The 22,465-nt window shown below is 31.5% G+C and overlaps 2 protein-coding genes across 4 annotated transcripts in view; one reads left to right on the forward strand and one right to left on the reverse strand.

The window, feature by feature from the left end:
* Nucleotides 1-13,151, forward strand: part of LOC143347750 (uncharacterized) — a 161,477-nt gene extending 148,326 nt beyond the window's left edge. For all 3 annotated transcript variants that reach the window (XM_076777229.1, XM_076777230.1, XM_076777231.1), the window contains exon 6: nt 6,325-13,151. In XM_076777229.1, the coding sequence (XP_076633344.1) occupies nt 6,325-6,396 (72 nt within the window). In that variant the 3' untranslated portion in view covers nt 6,397-13,151. The remainder of the gene's footprint in view (nt 1-6,324) is intronic.
* Nucleotides 13,152-14,342: 1,191 nt separating this feature from the next.
* Nucleotides 14,343-16,427, reverse strand: LOC143347740 (terpene synthase-like). The gene is made up of 7 exons (XM_076777214.1): nt 16,136-16,427; nt 15,846-16,000; nt 15,621-15,765; nt 15,432-15,552; nt 15,027-15,166; nt 14,867-14,969; nt 14,343-14,776 (listed from the first exon to the last, which is right to left on the reverse strand). Exons 1-7 carry the CDS (start codon nt 16,190-16,192, stop codon nt 14,544-14,546), a joined length of 954 nt encoding a protein of 317 aa, XP_076633329.1. The 5' UTR covers nt 16,193-16,427; the 3' UTR covers nt 14,343-14,543.
* Nucleotides 16,428-22,465: the final 6,038 nt, after the last annotated feature.

The following is a 22,465-nucleotide window of genomic DNA, read 5'->3' on the forward strand; positions in this document are numbered from 1 at the left end:
AAAACTTGAATATTATTTTTTAATAACATATGTTGGTTTTTAATTCCGTAATGAATTATACATAAATATGAATTCCTCCCCTCGACTTACCCCCTCATTTCGTATTGTCGAATGTGGTATACCTATTTTTACGATTGTGAGTCAATTTGACTCATAAAATGATTTAACAGTTAATTCCTTTGGAAATTAAATTTCTGGCTGGAAAGAATCAGAATTCTAACACCAATTACGCGTAAACATTTATGTTCAATCTTGTAAATTTATTAGTTAGCTGGGATCAAAAAGTGTCTTATTTACCCACCTTTTTCATCATTCCGTTTTATACATCGCGTGTGAACAGAGCGTTTTTAGTGAGATAATATAGTTTTATAAAATCAATTTTTTGCTACAAAAATTTTGTCCACCAAGGTAATTTCGATATTTATTTGTAAAAAGTATTTCAAATTATTGACGCACGGAAGAATTGTCAAGTTCAAGTATCGCGCAGGAGAAATAGAAGTAAGGGTGTTTGTGCTAAATGTAATAAAAAAATCTGCGAAAAATGTATTTTAAAAACAGAATATATATGCAAAAAGTGTTTTGAATAAAGTTTGTTTATAATAGAATTTTATCTTTTTAAAAAAGCATCATTTTTTTATGTTTGAGTCAAATTTACTCATTTCAGGCAAAATAGGTATATAACCAACATCCGGCAATCTAGTGTTAAAGGGCGTAATAAAAACTAAAGATATGATTTAATTATTCTAATTATTAATTATTTTAACCGTTACATTTAATTATTACGTTAACAACTAAATCTACCCACATTTCATGTATATTCATTCCTACCAAGACCGGTCAAATGATCTTTTTTTTTCACTTCTACGAGGCAACGTACTTCTAATTTTTGCATTATGCAGGGTGTTCGGCCACTTCTGGTAAAAATTTTAATGGGGGATTCTAGAGGTCAAAATAAGACGAAAATCAAGAATACCAATTTGTTGATGGAGGCTTCGTTAAAAAGTTATTAACAATTAAATTCAAAAATTTCAAATCGTTCTGGAAAAATTATTGTCGGCTGCGAGGGTCAATTACACTCATTTTTGGTGAATACATATACCTTCGAAATCCCAACCATTTTCGAGAAAAAAATTTCTTACCGAAAATGTAATGTTTGATCATACGTTGATATGCTTCCCTGAAATTTCATGCGAATCTTTAAAACGTCATAACTTCTGAACGGATTGGACGATTTTAATGTTTAAAAAAGCGAACCACGCGTATTTTGATGGAGAATATGTAGATATTCTAAAAATGTTCGAAAAGTTGTTCTTTGACCCTGTAAAATGAGAAAAACCACATAAAAATGGTCCAATTTTCAAACAGCCAATACTCCTACAATAGTGAATATATTTCAATGAAACTTTTTTCTGAAGTAGAGTTCATGGGTACCTACAAAAAAGTATTAGACAACTTTTCTGTAGGGCGTCAAACAAAATTACTAAAAATGAAAAAGGAATTTTTAAGAAAAATCGACAGGGGGTAGGTGCCTAAATTTTTCGACGAAAAAAAAAATTTCAAATCGTTTTAAAAAAAATACTTCTGGCTGCAGAGGTCAAATACAATCATTTTTGGTGAACAGTCATATCGCCGAAATTCTACTCATTTCCTAGAAAAAAATTCAAGAAGGTGTGAAATTTTTCGACGGAAAGAAAAAATTTCAAATCGTTTTGGAAAAATTATTTTCGGTCGCGGGAGTCAATTACAATCATTTTTGATGAATAGACCTACCCCTGAAATCCTACCCACTTTCTAGAAAAAATTTCAGTACGGGCGGAACTTTAAACGTTAATAACTTTTTAACGAAATCTCCATCAACAAATTGGTATTCTTGATTTTCGTCTTATCTTGGCCTCTAGAATCTCCCATTCAAATTTTTCCCAGGGCTGGCGGAACACTCTGTATATACGTATAGAAAGTTGTGTTTTAAAGCTTATTCCTAAGATATCTTTCTCTTTGATGTCATATTTTTTCTTAAAGCTTGCATTTTTTAAATTTGTACAAAAATATTTAATAATTTTACTTTAACATACTTAGTACTTTAATTTCATACAAGAAATTTACAAACTACGTCGAAATTTGTAATTTGTATCAGATAGAAGATAAAATGCCCTTGAAAACGAATTTTGTTTGAAGTCGATACCGTAGTTAATTCCGGAGAAAACAATTATTTACGAAAAAATGGCATAGTAATTATGCAAACATCCTGTATACAAATTTAAATTCATTTTCAATTAAATGAACAATTAATAATCATACAATTAATAAATGAGTTAAAGTAACTTTCAAAATAAACATAGAAGACAGTATAAATAATAATAGTTGTTATATTCATCGCATGCAGGATGAAGAGCCCTTTAAAGTGACTGTTTATTTGAGTCGATATCACAATTAGTTCCGGAGATATAAAGCTTCGAAGCGTTTGTTTACTTTATGTTGTTGACGTCACGAGGTCATTGACCTCCTTAGAAATCTAGGTCACTCGGTTACGTTTGTCGCGTGACTGGGTTAGCCCAGCACGATGTAAAAATTACCCCTTTACATAAATTACGATATCCCCAAAACGGAAAGTCGAATCGACGTAAAAAAAAAAACCATTTTAAAGGGGAAACTTTGCCGCTTCTAACAATGGTACAATCATGGATAAAGCACGAGGAGTTACGGAACTGTACGCGTCTAAAGTTTTAATACTTTTAATACGCGTGAGTGGACTTCTGTAAGTCGGAGAGTGGAATTTTAAAAATTACCCCATTATTTAGATTACGATATCTCCAAAACGGAAAGTTGGATCGAAATAAAACAAATATCATTTTAAAGGGGAGACCTTCCCATTTCTAACAGTGCCCCAATTATGAAGAAAATACTAATAGTTTCGGAAATACATGCGTTTAGAGTTTAATTATTTTTAATACGCGTTGATAAACTGTTCTAAGAAAAACTGAAGACTCTCTCCTTTCATCTTTGCTATGTATTTTCTATTTACATCGGAAGCTAACCAAAATTTGATATCTTTTGCCGGTTTTTTACAGAAGAATATAAATCGTTCGATCGGTCGTGATAGGCAAGACAGACTACATATTATTCTCAGAAAACAAATAATAAGAATAGTATTGAATACTGTACAATTCATTGTACGTGAGCTATAAGAAAAGTCATGAAGTTAAATGTTACTAAAGTAACATTGTAAGTTAGAAATTCTAAACGAAATTTTAGAAACGGTCATTTGACCGATCGTGGTATCGCCAAGGAACAGTGAAATCTAGTCATCAGTTGGTCACAAATGAATAGAACACGTTCAAATTTTCAACAGTGAAACTCCTAAAGCAAGTAACTTTATGCAGAACAGAATTCTTGATGACGTCAATAACCAGTTTATTTTACAGCAACGTGTTATTTTTAGTTTACTATTTAAAACCAACGACTTCCCTCTGCTGACAGTTTTAAACTATCGAGTTTCTGTCAAAAAATAATGGTACATACCGAAGGAACAAATAAATTTAGTCGAAACTAGAATCGAGACTACTTACCAAACTTTTCTGTATCCGAACATTCGAACACTTCAGTAATTTAAATCTTTGACGAATATAATTCGAATACTACTCGAACAATTCTTTAATCAAATACGGGAATATTTGTAGTTGTTAAATAGTGTAATATGGCCTATAAATCAAATTTTTTAAGTTCGTCATTCTTATTGAATGATTTTATAAGTTTGATAATAAATTTTATATGTTTACTAAAAATTATAATTTGTGTTACCTTTTTATGTACTTTTTCTTATAAATACAATTTCAATTTTCAACTGATTTTACTATTGCAATATGTATGTTTTCGTTCAGATTTCGTTTATGTATTAATTATATGTTTTTCATATTAAAATCAAACGACCACAAAAACGGTTTAATATTCTGTAAACATATTTTAAGATTATGTGTTTGGCGATTAAAAAGTATTGAAAAATGCTAACCTAATATGTATGAGATTCGATGGAACGATTTCCGAGTCGATCTCTCTGCACGCGGGTGAATGATGGTTTCGGAGTCAGGGCCGTGGACCTCTGGCGTACGAGGAGGAAAGATGAGGTACAAAAGTATGGGACCGATATCACTAGTGGAATAGAAATCACAGTTCATTTCGAGTGGTTCGGTCAGTGGCGATACGACAACTGAACTCAGTATCGAAGCGTTTCGGCTCGGTTCGATTCGAAACCGGGAGCAAAAAATTTGTCGCACGGTAAACACCGGTAACCGTCGAGACGGCAGTTTACTGGTCTAACCGTCTCGCGCGTCGCGTCCGTTATTGTCTTAATAACGGCGAATCCGAAACATAATATTAGTTATGCTACAAAAACGAACCACAGTACTTTGTACACGTGTCTAATGATTTTACACAATTATATTTGTATGTTTATGTACATGTAGATTATTTTGTTTAATGTAATATTCAAATCATTAGTCATAATTAATCATAAAAAAGTTAATTATAATTTTTCAATCAACAATGGAACCATTCTATTTAGGTTAAAATCTCGATCTTCGAATAAAAGTTAAACAACTTTTATTTATTGCTAGTTGAGTAATATTATATCGTACGTTGAATGAGCGAAAACTTCTCTACTAAATCAAAGAAATCTGATTCTCGGATTTCAATAGTACGAATATATAACTATTTCCTTATTTAATTAATAATATTCGACTTGCCGGATATTTAAAGTCTATTTCTAACATTCGAGTGCTCACAAAACATCTGAATAATCTCAGCTCTATTAAGAATCAATACACGACAGGAATTAATAGAAAGAATTTACTTTGCATTCGTTAAAAATGAAGGTGGTCGAGGATTTAAAAGTTGTGTGTTTCCAATATTGTCAGACAGTTACCCTTATGAAATGGAAAAAGTTTCGTTAAATAAATTATTTTTATACTTATGTTTGCATAATGTTTTTTACCCATAGAATATAATACAGGGTGTTCGGCCACCCTGGGAAAAATTTTAATGGGAGATTCTAGAGGCTAAAATAAGAAGAAAATCAAGAATAGCAATTTATGGTCTGCGGCTTCGTTAAAAAGTAATTAAAAAATTAAATTAAAAAAATTTCAAATCATTCTGGAAAAATTATTTTTGTTTGCGGAGATCAATTATAATCATTTTTGGTGAATACACATACCCCCGAATTCCTACCCACTTTCGAGAAAAAAATTCGGGTTTGTGCCTAATTTCTTCGACGAAAAAAAATTCTTCAAATCGTTCTAAAAAAATTATTTTTGGTTGCAGAGGTCAATTATAATCATTTTTGGTCAGTAGACATATCTCCGAAATCCTAGCCACTTTCGAGAAAAAAATTCTTTACCGAAAATATAATTTGAAGCCAGAAATGCTTCCCTGAAATTTCATGCGAATCTTTAATATGTCATAAATCCTGAACGGATTGGACAATTTTAATGTTTCAAACGGCAAATAACGCGTATGTAGGTGAGGAATATGTAGAAATCGTAAAAATATTCGAAAAGTTGATCCTTGACCCCGCAAAATGAGAAAAACTCCATAAAAATGGTACAATTTTCAAACGACCATAACTCCTACAATAGTGAATATATTTCAATGAAACTCTTTTTTGAAGTAGAGCTCATGGGTACCTATAAAAAAGTATTAGACAACTTTTCTGTAGAGTGTCAAACAAAATTACTAAAAATGAAAAACTAATTTTTAAGAAAAATCGACAGGGGCCTAAATTTTTCAACAAAATGACAAGTTTCAAATCGTTCTGAAAAAATTATTTTCGACTGTAGGAGTGAATCATAATCATTTTTGGTCAATACACATACCCTCGAAATTCTACGCATTTTCGAGAAAAAAATTCATTACTGAAAATATAATGTCTGACCATAACTGTCTGTCACCCTGAAAATTGAAAAGTTTTAAATCATTCTGAAAAAATTATTTTCGGTTGCAGGGGTCAATTGCAATCATTTTTGGTGAATAGAGAAATCCCCGAAATCCTACCCACTTTCGAGAAAAAAATTCAGTATAGGCGGAACTTTAAACGTTGATAACCTTTTAACGAAGCCTCCATCATCAAATTGGCATTCTTGATTTTCATCCTATTTTGGCCTCTAGAATCTCCCATTACAATTTTTCCCAGGGCTGGCCGAACACCCTGTATATTGCCGTGGTTCGATGGTTTCATTGCGTTTGTTTTATCCGCGTCCAAGCGAGTTCCGAGCAATTTATTTTCCATGGGCCACCGAAGAGATTAAAGATTTCTAAGATTGTTTGTGGTACAAGGTGACGGAAGTCCTGGATGATGGCGTGTCGGGACCAACGGGACGAACGGGAGACAGCGACGGGGAAATATGACACGAACGTCAGCCCTCTTGGGCTAGCGAATCGGACGAGGACAGTGAACCCGAACAAAGGACATGTCAGATAGCAACGTTATCTTAGTCCTTGATACTGGAAAGAAGAAACGCTGGTTTCGGTGTTTTGCGAGCAGTGCTAGAATTCGGGCTTCTTCCGTATCGTACAAAGGGTCTCGGCTTCTAAGCGGAAACGCAATAATGCTGGAACAGCTCCGCCGTTTGGAAAGCTTGCTGAAAGTTCCGAGAACGGTGAACTTTTCGAAAGAAGTTCGTGTCGGCGAGGCTCGCGTTTCAAAACGGAACAGTGGCGCGTCTCGTAAAAAATTTATTTAGAATCAAAGGTAGATTCCGGAATCGCGTGAAATTAACCCCTATCGGCCGATAGTATTTTATTATTCGGTGACTGTCATTTAAAATCGTACTCTTAGCGCTTAGTGAAAACGGTAAATTACTAAAATACAGGTATACACATTATAGTTCGATTTCTTTCAAATATTAATAGTACGAAGGTTTAAGACCCTCCAAATTACTTAATAGCACAGAATTTACCGGACTTATTTAACCCCTAAACGCTCATATTTTTCGGGTTAACCAAGAATGATCAGTTTTCTTTATTGGATTTGTTTCTAAAAATGCGGTTTTTGTTACTTACAATGTTGTATCCAACGTATAATTTGAAAGAAAACAAATATTATCATCCCTTGAACCATTAGATCGTTTTTCAAAGCAGTCAGACTCGGGCATGAACGTTAAGGGGTTAAAATATTACAAAAGTATACACATTGTGTTTTTTATCTGACTTTTGTCTGATCAACTCAATATACGATCTTCTTTTTTTGTAGCGTTTTATAATTCTTCAACTGTGCTCCTATTTTTATTAATAATTCCACTCATTTCGTTATAACTTCTTCCATTGTCATAATGATGAATTATCAACGTTATGTTGTTTGTCGCATTTTTTTTATTTATCGGAAAACAGGCCAAGTAATGTTCAAAATATCTTGAAGACAACTAACAGAATTATATTTTTATTGTTTCCATGGATTGATAACAAAAGAACGTCTGGGATTCATCAATTTTACAATATTGACAATATTTGACAAGATAGTTATATACGTTGCAATTTTCATTTGTTATACCAACAGTTACTGAAAGTTTTCTTCTACTTTTGAAATATTTTAAATAAAGAAGCATTGAACTGTAATGCCTATACCTGTATTTTACTCATTTACTGTAAATTTCACGATTTATAAATGGAAATCGACGGAATCGCTTATTGTACAATTTTAAGTGAGTCACTGTATAATTTGTCTCTGTGTGTCGGAGTTTTATTCGGTATTTATTCGACAGATGTTTCGCTAAAATAACTTTATATGAAAATACTGGACATTTTCCAAAACCACCTTCAGTAGGATTTCAATTAATCGGTGTAATGTGGATTGAAACAGACAGGATACATCGAGGCCCACCGAACAATTGAAATTAGGTTGTTACCTATAAAATAGCGATCCATACTATTATTATTAGGATGGCCAAAAAATTCGTACGGTTCTAAACGTGCAAATAAACAATTCTTTTATAGTACAAAATATCTTCATTTAACAATAAATTTTATGTTTTAATTTATAACTAGACTGCAGATCTTTATGCAAATTCATATCTTTATTGCTAGAATTAATGAAATAGAAACTTTGTAGAGGATTGTCTCAACCCCTAAATATAATTCCTATTTTACTTTAAGTATTTCTTATATAGGGTGTTCGATCACCCCTGGGAAACATTTTAATGGGAGATTCAAGAGGCCAAAATAAGACGAAAATCAACAATATCAATTTCTTGATTGAGACTTCGTTAAAAAGTTATTAAAAAATTAAATTAAAAAGTTTCAAATCATTCTGGAAAAAATATTTTGAGTTGCGGGGGTCGATGACAAACATTTTTGGTGAATAGACATACCTTCGAAATCCTACCCACTTTCGAGAAAAAAATTCGAGTAAGTACTGAAATTTTTAGACGAAATTAAAAAATTTCAAATCATACTAAAAAAGTTATATTTAGTTACAGGGGGCAATTACAATCATTTTTGGTCAATATACATACCCTCGAAATCCTATGCATTTCCGAGAAAAAAAATGTTTACCGAAAATCTAATGTGAGGCCAGAAATGCTTCCCTGAAATTTCATGCATATCTTTAAAACGTGATAACTTCTAAACGAATTAGACGATTTTGATATTTCAAAAAGCAATCAACGCGTATTTTAATGACGAATATGTAGAAATTCTAAAAATATTGGAAAAGTTGCTCCTGGACCCCGTAAAATGTAAAAACCTCCATAAAAGTGGTCCAATTTTCAAACGGCCATAACTCCTACAGTAGTGAACGTATTTCATTGAAATTTTTTTCTGAAGCAGAGACCATGGGTACCTACAAAAAAGTATTAGACAACTTTTCTGTAGACCGTCAAATAAATTTATTAAAAATCAAAAACGAATTTTTAGGAAAAATCGACAAGGGGGTGGTGTCTAAATTTTTCAGCGAAAAAAAATTTTTCAAATCGTTCTAAAAAAATTATTTTTAGCTAGGAGGGTTAAATACAATCATTTTTGGTGAACAGACATACCCTCGAAATCCTATGTAGTTTTGAGAAAAAAATTCAGTACAGGCGGAACGTTAATAACTTTTTAACGACGCCTCCATCAACAAATTGGTATTCTTGAGTTTCGTCTTATTTTGGTTTCTAGAATCTCCCATTAAAATTTTTCCCCGTATATTTTTATATTAAGTGCATTACGTAGTTTTTTGAAAATTAAAATTTCCAATAAATGCATAAACATCCGCAGTCTACTTATAAACTATTCACACCGTTCAGATAGCTTCATAATTTTCATAAAAAGCTAACAAGCTATTTAATGACCTCTAAGGAATCCAAGCTTTGTCCATTGAGGTAATTTTACAGAGAACGTATTTTAAATAAAATAAAAATCTTTAAAAAACTACTTTTGATTCATTGTTTGATAATACTCTCTTCGTACGTTTTACAGAAATTTGTACAGGTTTGTGCTTTATTTGCATGTTTATTTATAAAATTATGCCAAAATTATAAAAATTTTTTGTAGCAGTATGCATCTAAATGTTATCTATTAAATAATTATATGCTTCTAAGATTTGAATTGGAGTTAGTTGCGTTTCACAGCGTCTGAAGATAAGTATCGTTACAATCCGCACGAAATATTTGGCCAACCCAATTAATATTTTAGTTACTATAATTTGATTAAAATGAAACTATCGAAATTGTCTTCGTTACATTAAATGTGTTTCTACTCGTGATTCACAAGTGTATTGAATCAAACAAATCTGCATTCTCAGAATTAAAAACCTCATCAAATGCATTTTTTACATTTGACTTATTATTACATTTTTTGTGTACCTAAAAGCGTACCAGATACGTATGTGAGTACATAAAATTCGGTTGGTGCCTGATCTGGTGAGTGGAAAAACTTCATATTTCGACCGATGCAATTTTCGTAAGATCAATTGATACATATACATATATATATATATGATAGATTTTTCGTAGCAAGAGATAATGCAAACTTGGATTCGACGTGATTTATGTTTCTAGTTCAGTACTTATTCAGTTTCTTAACATTTTCGATTTGACGTGAAACTATTGAATAATGTACTCCCAAGTTTCACGTAATGTCTCGAACATTCTGTTTTGTATAAGACTCAATGATGAATCACATTAATTTAGCAAAGTTTCTCCTGTTCAACATTTTTGCAACCACTAATTAATTTCACTAGCTGTGTCTATACCGAATACACTTTATCAATGTTTCGTGTTACTTAACGAAAATAAATTAGTCAAATTTAACAGAAATCTATGTTTCGCCTTTGAATTTCTGATAGCCATGACTTCGTGTTATCAAACAATCTAAAGTGCTACGAAAACAATAGATAATAGATTCCAATTTGGCGTACGACAATCGACATCTGTTAAGTCTATGCAAAAGTTTTAGTATTTTTCTTTTTTAATTTTCTTTTACTTATACATGTATGTATATAGTATACGTATTGCAAATTAATCTTCGAAATATTTTCCTCCATTTTGTACGACTTTCTGTCACCGTTCTGTTTACGGTTAAAAATCGATCATGAAGTTTCAGATAGGCGAATACTCCACAAAAAAGAGAGAAATTTGAATTTTTTGAAAATAATTATATTTCGATACTTGAAAAATGGATTAAAACTTTTGCATACACACAATACGAATGATCTGCGTTCATGAAAATAAGATGTTTGTCAGTTTGAGGACACCGCCATTTCACGTATAATAACCTAATAATTAAAGCCATATTTTGTATATAAAATGCACTCTTTGTATTGCAAGAAATTTAAGTTGGTTTTTAATAATATTGGATTATATACGAATAAAATTATTGACATTATCATTGCTACCTTTCATGAAAATAAAATCCAATATGTCGATTAACTTGATAATTGAATACTTGGATAATTAAACCCCAGTTAATAAAGATTCTACTACACTTTAATAATTTTACAATACACTTTAAATGTTTGCATTAGTTTAAACGGATCATCTCTAAACTCAGGGTAAGAATGGAATGTTACGACCGATAAGGGTTAAACATCCCTAAAATTAAAAATTTTTGCTCGAATTTATAGAATTTGATGCTGTCGTTCATCGAAGTCTTGTTGTTTATGCATTTTACGAACGGAATGTCTTCACAAATCGGCCTTAGATTGTTTAGAGTTCCTTTTGATAAATCTACGCGGAGTGGTAGCGTTTGTTTATGTACTCGAAAGGGAGCTACGTAGGAATTCCATAATGTAAAGTTTAAGGAAATGTTTGGTATTTCAATCTTAGATGTTTCAACGGTTAGACTGTACTTAATGATTGTGAAAAGAACCAGTTTCGCTGATAAGATAAGAACGACATTAATATTAATATAGCTATACTTCGAAAGATATTTACCTATACTGCCGAACATAAGTTTGAAATTATCTCTAGACTTTACAATTCCGTTATAAAAATGTCAAAGCTCTGGTGCAGGATGTTTCTTTATTTGTTTAATTGCGATACAATATTTATTTAGTAAATGGCACTTACTTATTTAGTCTGAAACAATCGATTCGGTTTTTTAATTTTCTGTACATTCTCAGACTACTTTCTATTATTAAGGCGCACTTAAAATATCGGTAAATGTTTATTTTAGTGACTTTGCTCTAAATTAAACTTGAATATGGTTCATCGATTGAGGTTCGATGCATAAAATTTTATTTAAAAAAGAAGAATAAATGACAAAGAGACTTGAAGGTTCGCGAATAAGTACTATACTACTTCTTTTATTAGAGAATAATTTAAATAATTCCCATTTGTGAACTAAATAGTCTTTTTACACGTGTTTTAAAATTCAAAAAGCATGATATGCAGTACATAAATGTTTTGATATTGATTATTTATATTGAAATGCCATTTACATATAAAAAAACTGGATATAAAAAACTTCTTTTATTGGAGAACATTTTAAACGATTCCCATTTGTGAACTAAATAAGCTTTTTACACATGTTTTAAAACTCAAACGGCACGATATAAATATTTTGGTATTGGTTATTTTTTATTGAAATGTCATTTACATATTAAAAATTGGAAATTATAAATTGACGCTTTGGAATGATAATTATTTTTAACGATTTATTATTTTCCAGAAATGAATAATAAAGATGTTTTTAAGCTCATTGTCGGTAGTGTAAGTAATTAATAGAGTATGTGATACATTTTAAAAGATACATCTGGTTTTACGTACATAATGTTAATTTTTAAGAGTGTAACTGTAGAAATAATAATAGTTTATAGAGTCTAGTGTAGGAATTTGTATTTAAATAGTTCTGCGATTTCGAAGGAATGTAATTATTTGTAATGTCTTGGCACAAAACAGTGCTAAATTATTATTAATGACTGGGTGAATAATATTTATTTAAAATTTTGCTTTGTCGAATGAAAATGGCGAAATAAAACTAAATCATTCATGTGATTTATTCCCCTCTTCTTTATCATTAATTATATGCTCGTGTCAGTCATAATTTTTGAAAAATCGTTTAGAAATTGCAGTATAATGTATACTATTAATCCTCCATAGTGGACTCCATTTCCGGGTCCATTTTGACGCATAGAAATTGTTTAATTTCGGATAGTAATTTTACATTTCTACCGAACAACGATAATATTAATATATGAGCTTGTAAAAGTAAATTATAATAATAAATAATGAATTTACAAATACGATAATACAGAAACCTTACAAAATTAATTATAAATTAACGAAATTCTGATTTGGATCGAAATGAATTCGGGGTCCGCCGTTCGAGTGTTAAAAAAATATATTCAAGATACGAAATAAACGACTGCAATTTTTAATACATTATAGGTAAGTCCAAATGTATATAATAACAAAATAACTTCTCTCCATTTTGTATTTTAGTGTAAAAAAAATTCATCTTGTAACGATAAGTTTCATCGTTATTATTTCGACAATTATGATTGGGGCTGTATATGTTGAAATAAATAAATAAGATTGTGATCAATTTATAATTTAATCAATTCATTTTGTTTAGATACACAGACGATATATTTATTCATTACAAATGATTCAGTAAGTAACAATACACGTCGTATCACATTATGAGTTCGTACAACATATAATTACATACTATGCAGATTAGTAGTCAAATTTAGATATAAGCGGCAGTGATATTAAATATCATATAAAATATATATTACTAATTTATAGTAAATGCGTGGCAGTTAATACAACTTTGCACAAACGCAATTGCATTCTATTTATTCAAGTAGAGTTTTTATTACAAACAAGGATGCATTTTCATTTTTATAACGTCACTTTGAATATTAAACTTTTACAATATTATTTAACAAACTTCGGTAAAATGCTTTACTATGGAATCTATTAAAAATTAATAGAGAAAGTAGCCTACTATTTGTACTATTTTCGAAGAATTTATAAGCAAACCACTACCATCATGTCGAAGGAATCAAATTTATTCCAGAACATTTCTATATTTAGTAAAGAATATTTACGTTTAAAAAAATGTTAAGAAATTTATACTAATAAACAGTCTGCAGAATCCCGAAAATGCCTCAGATTCCGAAAGATATTTGGTAGATAGTTCGGGATAAAAGATTTTATACTTATTTTCTTGACGTACTATTTTCACCGCATTTTTAACAATTAAAAAAATGTATAATAATTTTTGTCCATTATATTACGCAATTAAACAAATAAGTAAATTTGATGAGAATGAAAACACGTTAAAAGTTGAAACCTTGAACTAGACAGTGATTCTTAACTGGTGTTCCTCAAAACACTAGTTAGTGTTCCGCGAAGTTACGAAAGCGACGTTCTAGCTAACAAATTATGCTTGAATGTTTTAACGTAAGTGTATGATGTGTAGTTTATAACGTAGACAAGATGTAACTTACATTTCCAAGTGAGCTACCAAAAGTTTAGCCCTTGTATCGCAAATTTTTCTTATAGTCAAAAGTGTTCCGTGAATTTTGAAAAGGTTAAGAACCGTCGAAATAGTCGTATGCAGAGTGTTAAAACTATCGAGTTTCCGATGCCAGGAAACGAGTTGAGAAGATCTATTCAGGGTGGCTTTGGATCCTATGATTATCTCGTCGTTCAATAGTAAGTAAACCATTCTAGAGACTCCCGCATATATTCAAGAATCAAAACATAAAAGAATAAATTCGTTTATGTATTTGTATTTTCAAGATTATTCGTAGTCGGCTACTGCGTTAATATAGCATCGATACACTGTATGATACCTATTACTTAATATGTAGCTATAATTAACCTAAAAAAAATTATTCTATACATATTAAAAAAGGAACATTTGAATCTTTTTGTGTAATTTCCACAGTAATTTTTATTGTCTGTAATTCGTATTGTCTATCGAACAAATTAAATGAAAATCACCTCTTGAATTTTGTTTCTTTACAAATGTAATGTTATAAAAATAATGAGTTTAATATTAACAACACATTATACATAAGTTAGGTATATACAACATAGGTAAAGTACAGAGAAGTATAATCCAATTTAACATGTAGCTTTTTTAACTTGAGACTCAACATCTTGATGTTTCCAATTCAGTAATTCGTCTAAAACTTGAACTAATAGAGGATTTCCCCCTAAACGTTGAACCTCGTCTCTTGCTTTTTTATCTAACTCTTTGAGTACACCTCTTGTATAAGCAAAAGATCCAAATTTTTCTAATAAATTAACACAATACCGTTTTACTTCAATATCCTTTGTACGTTGTCTCAAAATGTCTATATTCGTAAATATTAAGGCACAACATAGTATTTATTCAGAGAAATACGATTCTAAAGTAAAATTATTTATATAGAAATAAAGGATACTCATTAACTGTCTATCTTCCGGATAACTTTGTATAGCATGTATTATAGGAAAGCTAAATTTTCCTTCTGACAGATCTTCGCAATAACTTTTATTCTCGGCGTACTGTAAAAGTTATTAATGCAAATCGCAGAATTAATATATTTATTAAATAGCACTTACCTCTTGAAGATGTAAATTACAATAATCGTCACGAATTTGAAAGTAAAGTCCTAAGATTCCAGCTAAGGGACTATAATCATCTTTACAGTCTGAAAATAACTGCATTAAGCGAACAGCTAGATTGAAAAGTCCACCTGTTTCTGTAATGCATACAGTACTTAGAATTGTTATTATAATTTGTTAGTGTATACAATTGTGCACAGTAGTGTCCACTTCATTGTCCAACACAATCCTTATCAACTATTATCAATTGTTAATTGAAATAAAACATTCGACCTGCATTTACACTTATTATCTCTCCTTTTTCTCAAAAGTTAATTCATAGAAATCATTTTTCCAAAGAACTATTTGCATTTGGTCTTGGACCGCAGATGCTACTGTACATGCCAAGTAGTGTTCACTTACTTCGAATTGTCATCTGTTTATATGCAGTTTCAGATGGGCAAATATAATTATCTCTCCAATAAATTTCCATACCTTGCCCTCTATGAAGTTCCAATAATTGTTCTACGTACACTTGTGTACCCTAATTGTAATAATAATAACATTGAAATGAAAGCTTAGAAAAAAAAGAATACTTGTAGCACTGCTCACCTCTGAATGTTTCAAAGCAAGAACTTTTTCTAAGGCAATAAATATACCATAGTTTGCAGCATTTATTGTACTAGCTATCCCATAAATATTGTGAGCTACAGGAATACCTCTTCTTAAAACCGAATTATCTTCAATATCGTCAATTCTGTAAAAGTCGTACCAATTAATTAAATTTAAATAAAACTGAAACATTCGCTTGAAACAAACGATATCTTGCAGACTCACAAGAGGCTGGAAGTATGGAGTATCTGTATAATATCTCTGACAGCAAGCAGTTTATCATGCGGTATTTTTAACCAGTAATTAAAAGCACGTGCTAGCTTCGTCCTGATCTGTTTTCCGGGAACTTGCAGAATGTAACTAAACGGTTGCAGTATTATCTATAAAAGGATATTCACTTTATATACTCACGCGCACAGTTCGATAAAAAAGAAAACAACTACTAGATTCGATTGTCACTTTGACAGATTCCTTAACCTCACTCTTCGCGGTCGGTTTATTTAGTTTAAACTAACCTCGTCTTCCCCCTTGTCACCGGACCGTGAATAAGGTATATTTTGGTTTTGTTCCATTGCGTGTTTTTAAGAGAACGAACTATTCAATTTTCAATCGTGAATAATATATTATGAAACTCGACCAGTAATTAGTATATACGAATAAAAAGATTTCTACTGAATAATAACACCGCTTCTGTGTACATGACAGCCGATGCCAGTAAGTACCATGAATACGTCGTCTGCATGAACGTGAAGAAAGCAGATGCAGACATACCACATTGCAGCCCCAACCCCACTTTTATAGTCATTCGCTATCTACTTTCGCACACTAATGCACGAATGCATGTAGTGTTACTAGCTTATCTATTTTGCACATGCGCGATGATAACAGTAACGTACTCACGTATTGAACGCCACGAGTATTTAAAGAAACAGTTTTGACGGACACACAACGGCAGATGAGGCAGTTCAGGCATACAAAGCGAATACATCAGTATTATTACTAGACTACGGATGTTTAAGCAAATGCATACGTTTCTAAGAAATAGATACAAGAGTGAAACCTAAATAGAAATTTGTTTCATCATTAGAGGTCCTTGAGAATATATTTTTTATTTTGCATATGGCATATGTTTTGCATATTTTTTATAGAAACATATGTCATACATATTTATTGTATTTCTTTTCTCATATGGGCTCACATGATTCTATTTCAGTCTACTAATTCAACGTTTTTTAGACGGCGGAAATGATAACATAGCTATTTATACATTTCGTGTTTATCTATAGCGAATCATTTATAGTAACAGTTCAGTATTAATCAGTAATTCTCAAGTATTCTTGGCAGACAGGTTCTACGGAAACGAATTTTATGAGGTCAGATTCTTAAAGAATCACATCTTGTAATATTAAGCGTTCATTCTCAGTTTATGAATTGACTTTAAGCGATAAACGTCAACTAATTCTTGGCAATATTGAAAAAATACTCGTAACATATTGTAATTTAAATTAATAAATAATTTGAATATATTTTGCATCTGTATATTTTGACATATTATTGATACATATTTGACATATGTATGTCACTTACATGTTTTGACATATTTTATTGACATAAACATTCATAGTCTAATTTTTACTATTTATAACGTAAAACTGACGATCTGTATAATCATTTTAACATCTTCGGTGCTTTAATCTATCCTTCATATGAATATTCTATACAAATTTCTTCATTCTTCAAGATCTTTATTCATCTTTCAAACATTTTTTATAATTTAAGAAAAAAAAAAAAAAAAGACTCCGTACAACACTCGCTTTCGCTCAGTCAAATCACTTCGCCGGCACTGTTTTCGAGGCGCAAGTGGGAAAACCCCAGAGCGTCTAGTTACAAATGCGTGTATGTGAGAATGCAAGTTCAGGCAGTAACGTGTCACGTCGGGATTTCGTCGGTATTGGTAAAACAGAATTTCCCTAGACTTACTGTTGGCTCCTACAAAGTTCGTGAAGCCGATTATTTAGCAAATAGAAAAGCAAACAACGCTTATTTCCCAACACAATAATTTATTAACAATTAGAATATATAAACATAAGGGTGTTCGGCCACCTTTGGGAAAAATTTTAATGGAGGATTCTAGAGGCCAAAATAAGACGAAAATCAAGAATATCAATTTGTTGATGGAGGCTTTGTTAAAAAGTTATTAACGTTTAAAGTTCCGTCCGTACTGAATTTTTTTCTCGAAAATACGCAAGATTTCGGGGGTATGTCTATTCACCAAAAATGATTGTAATTGACCCCCGCAACCGAAAATAATTTTTCCAAAACGATTTGAAATATCTTTTTTCTGTCGAAAAATTTCACACCTCGAATTTTTTTTTTTCTCGAAAGTAGGTAGGATTTCGACGGTATGTTTAATGACGAAAAATGATTCTAATTGACCCCCGCAACCGAAAATAATTTTTCCAGAACGATTTGAAATTTTTTTTTTTCGCCGAAAAATTTGGGCACCTACCCCCTGTCGATTTTTCTTAAAAATTAGTTTTTCATTTTTGATAATTTTATTTGACGCCCTACAAAAAAGTTGTCTAATACTTTTTTGTAGGTACCTATGAGCTCTACTTCAGAAAAAAGTTTCATTGAAATATATTCACTATCGTAGGAGTTATGGCTGTTTGAGAATTGGAACATTTTTATGAGGTTTTTCTAACTTTACGGGGTCAAGGAGCAACTTTTCCAATATTTTTAGAATTTCTACATATTCTTTATCTAAATACGCGTCGTTTGCGTTTTTGAAAATTAAAATCGTCCAATCCGTTCAGGAGTTATGACGTTTTAAAGAATCACATGAAAATTCGGGCAGATATTTCTGGCCTGAAATTATATTTCCGGTAAACAATTTTTTTCTCGAAAATGCGTAGGATTTCGGGGGTATGTGTAATGACCAAAAATGGTTGTAATTGACCCCTTCAACCGAAAATAATTTTTTTAGAATGATTTAAAAAATTTTTTATCTGTCGAAAAATTTCACACCTTCTGGAATTTTTTTCTAGAAAGTGGGTAGGATTTCGGGGGTATGTGTATTCACCAAAAATGATTGTAATTGACCCCCGCAACCGAAAATAATTTTTACAGAATGATTTGAAATTTTTGAATTTAATTGTTAATAACTTTTTAACGAAGCCTCCATCAACAAATTGTTATTCTTGATTTTCGTCTTATTTTTACATCTAGAATCCTCCATTAAAATTTTTCCCAGGGGTGGCCGAACACCCTGTATAAACGATTCAATTTGTACAAGTCCTTGAAAATCGGAATCTAATCTTCAGAAATTCTATTATGGGAGGTGTCTTGATTGGCAAATTGGAACTGGCCCATTCCATGTGGGTCAGTCCTTCCGAAACTTTAAGTCCCACCCACTGTGGATGCGTATGGGGGTAGTTGGCCACGATGTCAAGGATGCAGGTATCTACCTGGGCCCAAAATACCCCTTGAAAGCTAATTATTGTCGATTTAACTATTGTCGAGTGAGACAGTAAGATGGTAAAGTTGCAAACTCCTTAAATTTACCCCTTAACGTTCATGCCTGAGTCTGACTGCTTTGAAAAACGATATTTGTTTAATCTAATGGTTTAAGGGATGATAATATTTGTTTTCTTTCAAATTATACGTTGTATACAACATTGTAAGTATCAAAAACCGCATTTTTAGAAACAAATCCAATAAAAAAAACTGATCATTCTTGGTTAACCCGAAAAATATGAGCGTTTAGGGGTTAAATAAGTCCGGTAAATTCTGTGCTATTAAGTAATTTGGAGGGTTTTAAACCTTCATACTATTAATATTTGAAAGGAATAAAGAACGCATCCTAAGCTATTCGACAATAACAATGTTTGGAAGTCCAAATACACTACTTAATTTATATACAGGGTGGGGCGATAATTATTAGTTATAAAAACACCCAATACCCACCCTCTATAAACCAACGAATTCTTAAACTCTATCAGATTAATTAATTAACTTTTTATGAATAGTTAACAATAGGTGACTATAATGGTTAATACATGAATAACATCAAATATAATAGTGATTGAACATAACAATTACTAATGGATAAATATAACGGTTAATACTCGAATAAGCTTGAATACAATATTTAGTGATATTACGAGCGGTTTCCACAATCTAGTTACTTATTATATGGTAACTAACTATACGCAATATAGGAACAGGGGGCCAGAGGGGGGGGGGGGGAAGTTGAGAAAGATTTTTTTATTTTGTGGTTTTCTCGATACTGTTCCAAGCAAACATGACGAAACTTTGAACAATTTCGGGAAAATCGAGAACTAAAAAAATATTTTCATATTGACAATTAGTCAATTTAGTAAGCAAATTTTCTCTTATCTGTGAGTCGAACATTCTTTTGTATCGATTGGTGTATTGCGTTGCCGACAATAAGGGAATTTCTAAAGGCCAAGTGATCGATTGGAGGATTAATATCGAAAGCGGCGATTGGACAGGATTTGTAGATATTTTAAAAATGTCTATGACAATATTAAGCAATATTTAGAGCATGGAACAGCAAGTAATGAAACAAAGAAACGTTTACAGCGAGTAATTATCAGAAACAAAGAACGAAGCAATGGAATCACGAGGGACAAGTGGGAATCTAGTTACATCTTACGTATTAAATACGCGTTTATCTTTATAGCATTTTAATAGAGGAGACTTTGACGAAACGTTAATGTTACATATCACGCTAAGAATATGATGCTGTTTTATATGAATCTAGAATTAATATTTATAATTTTTATTAAGTATGACGTAGAATCCGTATAATTTAATACGTTCAAGGGCAAAATTTTCATTTGAAATGAAAAAAAGACATTGACATAAGTTCGATTTATTCTGAGAGCAAAGAGTCGAGAAGTCAATTATAGTATATATTATCAATTTTTCCTATTACTTGATATGTAAATAAACACATCAGTAAATTTCCATCTTTAATGTGTTTTTTACATGTTATGTTTTTAGCTATACATATAAGTGACCTGTTGTATGTATCATCATGCTTACGTGCGTATCCTCTTCATACAAAACACCAAACATCTCAAATTCCTTTCCTAGACCACCGACTCATTTTTGGAAGCTCTCTCTGTTACACCCTTTCCCTCTTTTCCAATCCTATATACAGGGTGTTCGGCCACCCATGGGAACAATTTTAATGAGGGATTCTAGAGGCCAAAATAAGACGAAAATTAAGAATACCAATTTGTTGATAGAGGCTTCGTTAAAAAGTTATTAACAATTAAATTCAGAAATTTCAAATCGTTCTGGAAAAATTATTTTTAGTTGCAGGGGTCAATTGCAAGCATTTTTGGTTAACAGATATACCCCCGAAATCATACGCATTTTCGAGAAAAAATTCCTTACCGAAAATCTAATTTCTGGCCAGAAATGTCTGCTCGAATTTTCATGCGAATCTTTAAATTGTCGTAACTTCTGAACGAATTGGACGATTTTAATGTTTAAAAAAGCAAACTACACGTATTTTGGTGGAGAATATGTACAAATCGCAAAAATATTCGAAAAGTTGGTCCTTGACCCCGCAAAATGAGAAAAACCCCATAAAAATGGTCCAATTTTCAAACAGCCATAACTCCTACAATTGTGAATATATTTCAATGAAACTTTTTTCTGAAGTAGAGCTCATGGGTACCTACAAAAAAGTTTTAGACAACTTTTCTGTAGGACGTCAAACAAAATTACTAAAAATGAAAAAGGAATTTTTAAGAAAAATCGACAGGGAGTAGGTGCCCAAATTTTTCGACGAAAAAAAAAAATTCAAATCGTTCTGGAAAAATTATTTTCGGTTGCGGGGGCTAATTACAATCATTTTTGGTGAATAGATATACCCCCGAAATCTTGCGCACTTTCGAGAAAAAAATTCAGTACGGGCGGAACTTTAAACGTTAATAACTGTTTAATGAAGCCTTCATCAACAAATTGGTATTCTTGATTTTCGTCTTATTTTGCCTCTAGAATCTCTGATTAAAATTTTTTCCCAGGGTTCGTTGAGCACCCTGTATAGTCCCTCAGACCTAGCGCTCGATTATTTTACAACGAAATTTACCAGATGCGGAATATACAAGGACTTTTGCGCCAAAGTAACGACTCCGCATGTGGCAACATAAAAAGGCGGAAACCTCGTGCTGACCGAACAGAACAGAAATAAAAAACCTATCGGATAGAAGTCAGTGTAAGAGTACACGTAATTATCGTTCAAAGACTATGTTACAATGCAAAAGAAACTTCTGAATTCGCGATTGCGGATATATGTATAAATCATGTTGTGTAATCAGTGTACATAAATTAGTGAAACTTTACACGTTAGGATAGTTATGCGTGAAAGATATGCATGATTTTTTAGGTGTCTTCTGATCGGAATTCGTCATTTTATAGCTAATCACGGTATCTAATGAAAAGTAATAAATGTGCATACTTCGTACTATAACTTCATACAGAAAATTTACAAACAACGTGTTTTTTAATTTTCATCAGGTCGAAGGTGAAACACCCTTGAAAACAAATTCTATTTCAAGTCGATACTGTAGTTATTTCCAGAGAAAACTATTATTTACGAAAAAATGCTAGCGAATAATAACGCAAACGTCTTGTATACAAATTTAAATTCATTTTCAATTAAATAAACAATTTATAATCCAGTTTTATGATCAATAGGAAGTGCTGAAACTTCTTTGGGTGCATAGAGTCAAAAGTAGATTTGAAAATAAACATTTGAAGACAGCATGAATAATAATAGTTGATATATTCAACGGATAAAGGATAAA

Source organism: Colletes latitarsis, chromosome 11 (assembly GCF_051014445.1).
Source record: "Colletes latitarsis isolate SP2378_abdomen chromosome 11, iyColLati1, whole genome shotgun sequence".
NCBI classification, from domain to species: Eukaryota; Metazoa; Arthropoda; class Insecta; order Hymenoptera; family Colletidae; genus Colletes; species Colletes latitarsis.

Excerpts from the sequence above, each read along its gene's own strand:
- LOC143347740 (XM_076777214.1), bottom strand. The coding sequence starts at position 16,192 with ATGGAACAAAACCAAAATATACCTTATTCACGGTCCGGTGACAAGGGG. Across the intron at positions 15,766-15,845 it reads CTCCATACTTCCAGCCTCTT|AATTGACGATATTGAAGATA; the intron begins GTGAGTCTGCAA and ends CGACTTTTACAG. Across the intron at positions 15,553-15,620 it reads TTGCTTTGAAACATTCAGAG|GGTACACAAGTGTACGTAGA; the intron begins GTGAGCAGTGCT and ends TATTACAATTAG.